This window comes from Cetorhinus maximus, chromosome 29 (genome assembly GCF_964194155.1).
Source record: "Cetorhinus maximus chromosome 29, sCetMax3.hap1.1, whole genome shotgun sequence".
Classification (NCBI taxonomy): domain Eukaryota; kingdom Metazoa; phylum Chordata; class Chondrichthyes; order Lamniformes; family Cetorhinidae; genus Cetorhinus; species Cetorhinus maximus.
Genome location: NC_135907.1, coordinates 10,438,561 through 10,450,964, shown reverse-complemented (window position 1 = coordinate 10,450,964; position 12,404 = coordinate 10,438,561). Strand labels below are relative to the sequence as shown.

General features: G+C 39.7%; 1 protein-coding gene across 3 annotated transcripts in view; it reads right to left on the bottom strand.

Moving 5' to 3' along the window:
* Nucleotides 1–5,829: 5,829 nt before the first annotated feature.
* Nucleotides 5,830–12,404, bottom strand: part of sun2 (Sad1 and UNC84 domain containing 2) — a 55,137-nt gene continuing 48,562 nt past the window's right edge. For all 3 annotated transcript variants that reach the window (XM_078532140.1, XM_078532142.1, XM_078532143.1), the window contains one exon: nt 5,830–12,365. In XM_078532140.1, the coding sequence (XP_078388266.1) occupies nt 12,252–12,365 (114 nt within the window). In that variant the 3' untranslated portion in view covers nt 5,830–12,251. The remainder of the gene's footprint in view (nt 12,366–12,404) is intronic.

The following is a 12,404-nucleotide window of genomic DNA, read 5'->3' as shown; positions in this document are numbered from 1 at the left end:
AGCAAAAGAGAAGGTCAGGGATAGGTGGGGAGCTCAGGAGAAATTCGACAGATGTCATGGACACAAGTCAAAGGGAGTGTTGATGGTAGTGATAAAGACTAAAGAAGGTCCTAATGGTGGCATAAAGGTAAGATAGAACGTGTTAATAGCAGAACTAGGGTCAGCGCTCTGAAAGGAAAACGTAAGAACAAGTGACAGATAGCCCTGTAAAATGGGAGGGAGTTGGGGGGGGGGGGGGGGGGGGGGGGGCTGGTGATGGAAAGAAAATGAATTTTAAAAAGGGTCAAGATGGATGAGAGAGTTAATGATTTGAAGTTGCTGAACTCAATGTTAAGTCCAGAAGGCTGTAAAGTGCCTAATCGGAAGATGAGGTGCTGTTCCCTTAGTTTCCCTAGTTTGCATTGGGCTTCACTAAAGCCAAGGACATGTGGGCATGAGAGCAAGATGTTGAAATGGCAAGCGACAGGAAGGTCTGTGTCATGCTTGCGGACTGAGTGAAGGTGTTCTGCAAAGCAGTCACCCAGCCTGCGTTTAGTCTCCCCAATGTAGAGACCACATTGGGAACAGTGAATATAGTAGACCAAATTGAAGAGGTGCGAGTGAAGTGTTGCTTCACCTGAAAGGAATGTTTGGAGCCTTGGACGGTGAGGAGAGAGGAGGTAAAGGGGCAGATGTTGCACTTTCTGCAATTGCATAGGAAGGTACTGTGGGAAGGGGATGGGCAGTTGATGGAGGAATGAACCTGGGTGTCATGGAGGGAATGGTCTCTACGGAATGATGACCGGTGAGGGTTGGTGGGGTAGGTGAGGAGAAGATGTGTTTGGTAGTGGCATCATGTTGGAGTAGGTGAAAATGGCTGGTCCTTAATGTGGAGACTGGTGGGGTGAAAAGTGAGGACAAGTGGGACCCTATCATGGTTCTGGGAGAGAGGGAAAGGGGTGAGGGCAGAGGTGCGGGAGATGGATTGGAATGGTTGAGGGCCCTGTCAACCACAAGGGGGTGGGTGGGGAAAGCTTTCGGTTCACGAAAAAGACATGTCAGAAGCGCTGTTTTGGAAGTATCATTAGTATAGATGCAATGGAAACAGAGGAACTGGGCAAATGGGATGGAGTTCTTACAGGAAGCAGGGGGTGAGGAGCTGTAGTCGAGGTAGCTGTGGAATTCAGTGGGCTTGTAGTGAATATTGGTAGACAGTCTATCGCCAGAAATGGAGACGGAGAAGTCAAGGAAGGGAAGGGAAGTGTCAGAGATGGACAATGTGAGGGTGAGAGAGGGGTGGAAATTGGAAACAAAAATCGATAAATTTTTCCAGGCCCAGATGTCTTAGGTCCATGACATCTTTGTCAAATCTCTCCTGAGCTCCCACCTGACCTTCTATTTTGCTCCACCCCCTCTTAAACAGTATAAAATCCATCACATTTCTACCTTTCTTCATACGGACTCGAAATGTTAACTTTGTTCTCTCTCCACAGATGTCGCCAGACCTGCTGATTTTTTCCAGTATTTTCTGTTTTTGTATCAATATTTTCAATTTTTAATTACTGTACTGTATTAACACTTTTATTTTTGATGTACAGTAAATAAATAGTGCAGTCCTCACATTCCTTAGGTTGGTGTACTAGGTCCAGCATCTTCAGCTGCTTCATCAATGACCTTCCCTCCATCATGAGGTCAGAAGTAGGGATATTCGCTGACGATTGCACAATGTTCAGCACCATTTGTGACTCCTCAGATAACTGAAGCAGTCTGTGTCCATGTGCAACAAGACCTGGACAACATTCAGGCTTGGGTTGATAAGTGTCAAGTAACATTGCCTGAATGAATGCAGCTCCAACAACACTCAAGAAACTTGACACCAAAGCAGCCCACTTGACTGGCACCCCATCCACCGCCTTCACTACCCCCACCTCTGATGCTCAGTGGCAGCAGTGTCTACTATATACAAGATGCACTGCAGCAACTCACCAAGGTTCCTTCGACAGTATCTTCCAAACCTGCGACCTCTATCATCTAGAAGGACAAGGGCAGCGGATACATGGGAACACCGCCACCTGCAAGTTCCCCTCCAAGCCACTCACCATCCTGACTTGGAATTGTATGGTCATACCTTCACTGTTGAGGAATCAAAATCCTGGAACTCCCTTCCTAACAGCACTGTGGGTGTACCTGTACTGGAAGGACTGCTGCAGTTCAAGAAGGCGGCTCACACCTTCTCCAGGGCAATTAGGGATGAGCAACAAATGTTGCTTATGTCTACTATGATCCTAAATTTCAGCCTGTTGAAAAATAAAGCCTTTCTTATTTGAATCATTGGTTTAAGAAAGTGGCACAGACTGAGAAGCTCTTATGCTGGGACCCATATGTATAACCTTCCACATGAAAAGTTTTATGTTTTTATTCAAATTCTCTATGCTTTTGGATCTCGTAGTCCGATATTTCTCTTATGGTCAGTGTGTTCTATAACTGAGCTCTTGCTCCCTATAAACCAGAAAATGCCTTTATATGTCCAATATATTGTACTATAGCAAGCCAAGGTGTTGAACAAAAAACCTTGTCATTGTATTTAGCTTACTTGTCATGAGCCATTTTGTGGTCTGAATTTAGAAAGCACTGTAGACTGTGGCTTAGACTTTAAACAATGGAACAGATTTATTAAGTGATAGTTAAACTGTGGTAAACATTACACAAAACAGATCTATTTCCTCAGGCATTGAAAATAATAGAGGTGACCGGCTCTAATCCTTTAATAAATTTGCTTGAGGTACCGCATGAGAGAAAACAAATGAAAGATAAAATGATAGTTGGATTAAACAAGGAAATGAGAGGCATGGGCTTTGCTGGACAGCAACAGAATCAGCTTTTAGTTTAATTTCCCTAATACTGGGAGCACCCTTGCTGTACTCCTCTGCCTCAAAAGTCTGTTATTCCACTTATGTTACAGATGTACACTGCATGAGGCACTCTAGGTGCAGCTGCATGACTTCTAGGACCGTAAACTCAACTGATTTGGCAACAGTTCAGCAATTCTGTTCAAAGTGTACTACTGCTTCATATTATTTTGACACAAATGCATTTTTATCCTATGCCCCAGGTATTTTTCGCTCCCCCCTCCCCCCAACACAGGTTCCAGCACACCCATGGAGTAGATATACCTCTGATATTTTACTGCCAATATGCAGTGCTATCCATTTGTGTATTAAAATTTATTCCCACTGACACAGATGTATATCGTTTTGACCTCGTAAATTAATTTCTGCCCTATTGCCCTTGAGCTCATTTAGTTTTAATGCCACTCAAAACGGAGGTTGAATATTCTTTAAAAGTCAGCACATTTGTACATAGACAAGATATCAGGTTTCCTGCTGTAGTACCTCTTTGAAGTGCTGTTTGAATACAAAATTGTTGTGGGTTAACATACACAAGATGACTTCATGTTAACTATTCAAGTCACCCATCAATTGAAGTTGGCAGACTGTACCCCACTAACCTGCTGGATTTTTTTTGTAAATGGTTTAATTGTTATGTAATCCCATCGAGATGAACTGCTGAGGATTATCGGAAAAAAAAAAGACTTGCAGGTAAAAATCTTAGTTATGAATGTCTACAAAAATGTCAACTGCAACTCAGTTCATTTTTCTTGCTGTGACAGACATTAATGAATTAAGTTCTGCATCATGCTTGTATAACTCACACAAGATTATATCCTAAACTTGGCCATCAGCAAAACTACTTTTTCTCTGTAAGAAGTATTTTGTCAAAACAAAAGCAAAAAACTGCAAATGCTGGAAATCTGAAATAACTACAGAGTGCTGCAGTTCGGGTTGCATCTGTGGCAAGAGAAACAGAATTAATGGCCCAAATCTGCCAGTCTCTGGATCGTTGGAGATGGCATTTAAGTTGGGAGATGTGTATCACGGGTCCGCAGCAGTTCTGACGCGCACACAAAGTGAGATTGTCCAGGAAGTTTAAACTTCCAATGGGCTGATTTCCACAAATGTCTCTGACGCTAAGCACAGGGCAGAGACTTGTGGAACTTATCTGCATACTTATCCTGGAAATGTTACGAACATACAAATTAGGAGCAAGAGTAGGCCACTCGGCCCCTCGAGCCTACTCCATGGATGATCTGATTGTAACCTCAATCCCACATTCCTGCCTACCCCCGATAACCTTTCATCCCCTTGTTAATCAAGAATCTATTGAGCTCTGCCTTAAAAATATTCAAAGACTCTGCTTCCACCACCTTTTGAGGAAGAGAGTTCCAAAGACTCACTACCCTCCGAGAAAAGAATTCTCCTCATCTCGGTCTTAAATAAGTGACCCCTTATTTTTAAAGTGACCCCCTAGTTCTAGATCCTCCCACAAGAGGAAACATCCTCTCCACATCCACCCTGTCAGGATCCCTCAGGATCTTAAAGGTTTCAATCAAGACGCCTCTTACTCTTCTAAATTCCAGTGGATACAAGCCTAACCTGCCCATTCCTGGTATGTCTAGTAAACCTTCTCTGAACTGCTTCTAATGCATTTACATCTTTCCTTAATTAAGAAGACCAGTACTGTACACAAGCTAGTTTAATACCTGATTTTACTCGGTGGCTAGCCAGCATAACTCAGCTCACCTCACTCAGCTAACCCCCCCGCCCCACGCATCCACCTCACTCACTCATCCACCTACCCACCTTGCCCATTCACCCACTCACTCACTGAAAGACATGGACCTTTAAAAACTTGCCTGAATATGGCAGTTACTGTTATTCCTTTCCCCGACAATCTTCCCTTGGAGAGGCTGCGCTGACCGGTCGATGCTTCCGCCGAGATCAGAAAATATGGCTGAAAAATCGTAAAAGAATCGGCTCACAAAAGTCTTCACAGGCAGCGTCAACCTGCTCAGCATTGATGCTGATTGGAAGATTTTGGCCAATGTTTTTTTTAACCAGTGACCTTTCCTGAGCTTGAGGAGGGGCTAGACCCCCTGAGGGTATATGGGATGCTGACAGTTTCCTCCAGTGCATGATTCAGGAGGTGGTCACCCTACATCTAGAGTCCAGGAGGATATTATGTGGATGCCGGGTGAGAAGTGGGAGGAATCCTCCAGGAGTGTGCTACTTTGGGTGATTTTCGGTGATGAATGACATATCCGGGAAGTGCAGTCTAGATCATATGGGGCAAATGACTACACAGAAAGATGTAGCAAAGTGAAGAAGTGCCTTGATTATAGAGAATTCAAATTGTCAGGGTTTAGATAATCTTTGCTGCAGCAGCCAATGTGTGTCCTATGGTGTACTGCCTCCTTAGTGCCAACCTACAGGAAGTCACTGAACAAGTACAAAATGTTTTTGGGGAAGTAAAGATGTCATGGTCCATGTTTGAGCCAGTGATGCAGGTAGGAAAAAGATTGAGATCCTACACAGAGTTTCAGGAGCTACAGAGGAAGGTAATTTGGTGGAATGAACTGGAGGTGATGGTTTCTCCAAATCCCACCAACCCTTTACTGATGAGGCAAGACCGTCAAAGTCTCCCCTTGGGACTTTCAGATGGTGGCAGGCTCTCTGTCCAAACAATGTACAGCAGGAAATCTAGCCCATTAAATGTGCACTGCTGCAGTTAGTTTCAGTCTCCAGTGAAACAATCCAAGTTGTATCTGTGTTTTGTGTTTGGGGCTTAATTGGGCCTGCTGTCCACCTACTGAGCATTTCAACAACTTGGGTGACATTAATGTGGAGGACAGACATTCACACCAGCTCCCCCCCCACCCCACCAAAGCGTTTGACAAGTCCACTGCTGATTGTTTGTGTGCTTTTATTTTAATATTTAGAAGTTCATCACAACTTTTAAATGTACTGTAGCTTTATTTTTATGCTGTGCAAATTATAATAAAACATTGGTGTTTTAAGTTGAGAGAGAAGCATACAAAAATAAATTTCAGAATCCTTTTGTGCAGTAGAAAATATTTGCATTTGTATCCGGTAGTTATGTCATGGTAGAACTAATAAAGTATAATACAAGAAACAAAAATAAACATTAAAATGTTCGTCTCATTTTTTATTGCAAACAAAGAGCAGTGACGTTAAGAGATTATCCCTTTTATCCAGAATAAACTTAAAAATTTCAACTGAAATGTCACAAAGCTTATGTTAAATTTAAGTAAAAATATCCTCATATGGTTTTATCAGACATCAAACCATTGTTGAATCACAACCATAGACTGTAATATATCAAATACTGAATGGAATCGCTGTTATAAGAGATGGTGGTGGACATCTGTAATGTTTAGCTCTTACTTTGAGTGGTTTACATTTGGGTTCTGGTTGAAAACTGCCTTGCACAGCATGGATGCCTCTGCTGTAAAAAGATACATATTGCAATGCTTGCTTTGTTAACTGCTAGGAAAAATATCTTTATAGAGCACATCTAAGAAATAAAATACCCTTTTCTACATTTAATGTCCATATATTATTACAGCTGATAGCCCTGTCAATAATAATTATATATTTTAATACAATAATTATATAGAAGTCTTAGCTGTCAACAGCTCAACTTCATTGTGCTGGTTTCTTCTTGAAATTTTTTTTTGGAAAACCTGTCAATTGTGACCAGTCCATTAACTAATAGGTCTTAAAGGTGCTTGTGAGCAGTGCAGTAGCATAGCAGTGCAAATATTGTCTCTTGAGGCTGATACTAGACTCATAGCTAAAGCTGCAAGTCATTAAAAATAAATAACCTGTCACTTGGTGACTAGCACTGTTCTTACTCCACTTGCCTAACTTAACAAGACAAAGACTGACCTACAAGTAATAAATATCCAAAAGGTGAACTGTACTATTAGATTTGATGGGAGAAGGGAATAAGGAACAGAACCAGAAAATTCCACTCTCCAACCTAGCTGGAGGAGAGTCCAGCTCAAGCCCTCAATCTTTTTGTTTTCTTTGTAACTGATTTTGGGGCCAGTTGCAGATTTTCATTTATATTTATAGTTGCATTTTATTTCTTAAAAATTGTGAACTTTTTCAATGCTCATTAGGGATTTGGATGTTAAGTTCTGAGAAATGGAACTCTGTCACATTTCAGACACTGTCAGCATCCATAATTCCCAGGCCAGGTATACATACTGGATAGAGTAAAGTTCCCTCTACACAGCTCCAATGTGCATCCACCCATACTTCAAAAGCATTGGCTACTTCACTGCTTCTGTTTTCCACATCAGCCATTTTGTAACCACTCTTAGTCAGAATGCCAATTAGTGCAGCCTTAAGAATTCCTGAATTGACTTTACATGATTCCAAAGAAACTTTCACCCAATTCATCTCTGCTGATTAAAATCCAACTCCTATGGTGAACGATAGTATCCTAAACTGTTGCACCAACTCCCTGTATATGAATCTATATAGATTTATTTATTTTGTCCAGATTTCTTTTGCAACCTGTGAAAGGTTAATTTTGATTTTAAAAAGACTTGCGTATCACGGAGTGAGTGACTTTGAGAATATGGTGCAGGGAATGAGGGAAGATGGAGCTTTACCTATAAAGCTTGTGGATTGTTTGGCTTTTTAAGTCATTAAAACAGAAATTTAACTTGTCATTTCTCTGCCTGTTCAACATTTGAATCTGTTGCTGGCAGGTCTTGGTCACAGGGAAAGGACTAACAGTTAGCAGAGCAAATACCTCAGAATGAACCAATGTCTCTGAGGATGTTATGGAAAGGTATTGATATGTTGTTGAGCAGTGCTCTACCTCCATTGCTAACCTTTCTACAGAAATTGAAAAGAAAAATGGAGACATATTATGGGACAGAGAGGCAGAGGCCCGGATGAAGAGGTCAAGTAGGATACCTTTTAATTCAGTTACCACTATTGGTTTGAGAATAAATCAGCAACACTGTTTCTATATACTTAATATGAAAACCATTTAATTCAGGTTTATTTGGATAATATAGGCCTGCAGTATGTTAGACTAACACTGGAACTTGATTTAGGATGGGTACTTTATTACAAACAGCAGCTGTGCTTGTATTTCCCCTTCATTCCCCATAGCACCTGCACTCTGTCAGGTGTAGGTTTGGGTGTTACAATTCTGACAAAGTAAGTTTTTCCTTCATATTATACATCTTACAGTGTGGTTTGCAATTATTTTTGCTCACCACACAAACAAAAATTATGTGTGGGCAAATGGAAATTTTGTGTACAAGTATTTTTTTTTGGAATAAACTATTTGCTGGTAGGTAAAAATGAAAAGCATAAAGCTGCAATTAATAAATATCTTTTAAAAGGCAAATAACCTTTACTCTACATTAAAAAAATGAAAACTTAGAAGGATGAGTCCAAGAAAAAAATGAATAAAAGCATGAAAAAAATTAAAATTGCAGCCCTCTTCTGGTGCACAATGTTAGCTAAAAACCATCAAAATAATACTGATTCAGGACAAGTAGCTGCTGTTACTTAGTTAAAACTTATAAATGACCATTTCCAATTTCAGTCTGTACTGTATTTTGCATTGTAACTGGGTCACAATAGCTTTTAAGCGTGAAATTCTTATAGCAGATGCATATTGAGAGTGTGTGGGAGTTATGGTGGCCTTCTACAAGAGCAAAAACTGTGTGGGCTGGGCATCCACTTTCACTTTTAAATATCTTTTAAACACCCATTGTCTTATAATTCTGATTTGTGAAGACACAAATCAATTGTTCACAAAATGAAATTAAACTAGATGCAATTTACTTGTTTTCTGCCCCATTATGCCCATGATTAATCCCTTTCACTGATTGGCTGATAAGCAATATCCACCCTAAGTAACAGTCAGTATCAGATTTAAACTTGTTAAACACGAATATGTTTCACACACCAACATGATTTAACCCAACAGATTTACAATTAAATCTCAAGGTTCTAACGTTATTGGCCAATACCTTGTGATTGAAATTTATAACAACGTGCATTTGTATAGTACCTTTAATGTAGTAAAACATCATGAGGTGATTCACTGGGACCGTTATTAAAAAAAAAGACAGTTTTGATAGTCTAGTCAGAACAGTGCACCTGAAACATGATCATTCTGTCATTCATTACTGTGCTTTCAACAAAAAGACAGTAAGATTCTTCTTGCTAAGCCATTTGAGATGTTAATATAGTGTCGCAAACTGATCAATATTGAAACTGAAAGCAGGTCATGCCAACACTAAGCATATTGGCTGTATTTATAATCATACCAGCAACTTAACCATGGCCACAAGTTTCCTTCAGCAACCTGACTGTACTCATAAAACTGCTATTTCCTTTACCTGGAATTATATTTTTAAGATCAACTCAACTTGATAAAAATGAAAGTTAACAACAAAATGTTACATTTAAAATGCCAAATAATAAATATCAAATATGAATATTTTATGCAACTGCAAGTGAATATTGCACTTCAGGAACAAACACATGGAATACTACACTCTGTACAAACATTTGGAAAATGTCTGGAGAGCAATATTTAGAGAACTGTTTACCACAGTTTATTCCCTTGACCCCTGTTCTACACTTATTAATAGTAAGTAAATGATCCTCCATAATATCCACTAGTGAATCATAGAAGTCAATCCTCCTATATCACATTCTCAACTAAAAAATGGAGCTGTGACCATGATCTTGAGTTCTGCCACACTTCATGTTGGCTAACTTAAGCTGAAGCATCAATATTTTTCCAAAAATTTATTTCTACATTCTTAACACTGTCATGTTAACCATTGCTCAGCCACAAAAAGAAAAGCTTCTACCACAGATAACATTTTTTTTTTGCAACAGTCTAGCAAACTTAACAGTTGAAGACCATTTCTGGTCTATTATGTATAGTAAAGGGCTTTGCTGGTGTTTAACAGCAGATTGGCTATGAAATGGGCTGTGATGATATATTAAAGTGAAAAACTGTAGCATAAATTTCTATGGGACTTGCTCTCATTTCGCTTAAATACATTTCATGTCAAATTTCTGCCAATGTTACAGCAGGAGGAACCCCACCCTATCTGTAGTAATCCAGATCAAAGAAAAACCAACTATATTTTCTAGCTTCCCCAAATGTCAATATCAGTAGACTAGAACTACTTCTATATGGCAGTTATAGCACATTCAAATATTATACTTCAACCAACCAACTGGACATTAACTGCAAGGGAAGTTATCTGGATAGCCCACTGGAATTGAATAGGGAACAATTATACAACGTTTTCATCTTATTCCACTTTCAAAATAACAAAACGTTAAAAAAATTATATCTTGCCCAATTCCTTTTTTTTTTGCGACTAGATATCCACTTTTCTGTTATTTACCTTTATCAATTTGAAACACTGACTGAATAATTGATTTATTTGTTCCTTATGCTAAATAGTGAGTGTGACTGTATTGCCTTAATGTTTTACCCATTGCTCATTTACAGCCAATACAATCATGGCACTCAAGAACATAAGTCAGATAGACTTTTGTGTATCCTTTTCAAAATTCAGTCTTTTTGGTTCTTTTCATCATACTCTTTGTTCTGGGTCTGGAATTTGGGAAACACTAGTCCCAAATTCCTTAAAATTACAAAAAAGATACCGACTGATTATGAAATATTTGGGGGCTCTGCGACACACTGAGCAGCCAAAACGCTACAAATACTAGTTGGCTAAAAATTTCTGTAAACCCACCAAATAGTGCAGCTCAAGACAGTGAAAGTCATATTCCCAAATAACTGCAAGCATGGTGCTATACCTATTGATAACACACCTCACCAACTCTTGACTGAGGTGATGAAAGTTGGCACATAACTGGCACCAAGAATTCTGAAGCAGCATTACCGAACATCACACTGAGCAGAACAACCAACTGGTTAAATCACTGGATTTGCAACCCAAAAGGTCACCATCTCACAATTGGCAAATTGTTGGTAATGTATTAATACCATGAGAAAATGATCATAAAAGCTGATGAACTGTCTAAGAATACAACTAATTCACCAGCGTGGTTCAGAGAAGGACCTGTCACCCGAGCCAGTCTGAGTACGTGTCTCCAGTTCAGATGTGGTCGATTCTTAATGCATTCAACACAACTAGAGATAGGCAATACTTTTTGACTGTGTTTCCCACTTCCCAAGAACAAATATTAAAAACACATCACTTTCAAATGTTAGACCTTGAGTTTTAACAATTTACAATTGAAGCTTGCTCATGAACATCTGACCTAGAAAAGCACACATTATTAAGAATTAGGATTCATATAAAAACATCAGGAATTTTAGAGGGACAGTTGTAATTCTTCCATACGTCGCACTAAGGCAGGAAGGTTCCTTGTGCTATGCTGTTGGGCTTGCACAATATTTCCAGTTAAGGAGCTCTGATGGGTGGAATGATTTTTTTCTTGTTACAATTCAGCTCTCTGCCAATTAATCATCTTAGTCATATTAGTCCTGAGAAAATAGTTGTGCAGTTGGACACTTGACCAGAGCTGTGGTAACTTAGAAGTGTGCTTAGACAGTGGCAACAGTATATTTCTGGCAGACACAATACCTGCACAGGTCCATCCTGATACTGGGACATATGTGGGGTCGGTATCTGAATATCAGGCAGGTGCAAGATAACTGTCTCCATATGAATACAAACATGGTCATTTGCAACCTCTGTACTTTGTGGGAGTTGGTGTTTCACCAAAGCGAAAACCTGGCTGCTTTCATAAAAGGTGAGTTGCCTTGTTTGCCAGTATGTTCTCATATTTTATAGTTGCAGTTGACAGGAACTCAACTTTCAATTGAATGTTATGGAATTATAATTTGCATGTCTAGATCACTTACAAGAACGGAACAAAAGTTTAAAATTTTTCAATATATCCCAGGATCCTTAATGTGGATGGGTGCTCAGACTTTGCCACTAAGATGAACAGGTGGGATATGAAGAGTGTCTTGTGAAAGGGAAGATTTCCCAAACACCTGGCATCCAGCAGATTTCATCCTTCCATTCTTTGCCGATTTATTCGCATCCCAGGTTATAAACTGGAAAGACAATCCTGAAATTGAGACAATGTTTCTTTTCAATATTTTGTAATTCCAAATACCTTTGTTATTCTTTCCAGAAAAAAAGTGCTTTTGTTCCTTATTTGCAACAAAAAACACAGCGGAGCAAAGTTTGAGCGGCAGAACAGTCTCCAGCACTGTAGCTTCAGATGTGGGGAAAAAATAAAGACAAACCAGGTCCATGAAATGCTGCCCAAACATATCCTACAGTGCAGGGTAGCTGTCTCCCAACATTACTTCACTGGCTCTCCATGGACACGGAATCGATAGAGGCAGGTGTACTCGGGATGACCCCAGTTGCTATTCACCCTCAGCTCAATGACTTGAAATGCTCCAAGTTCCTTATTCTGAAAGGTAAAAATAAGCAAAGGGCATTCAGCATAAAG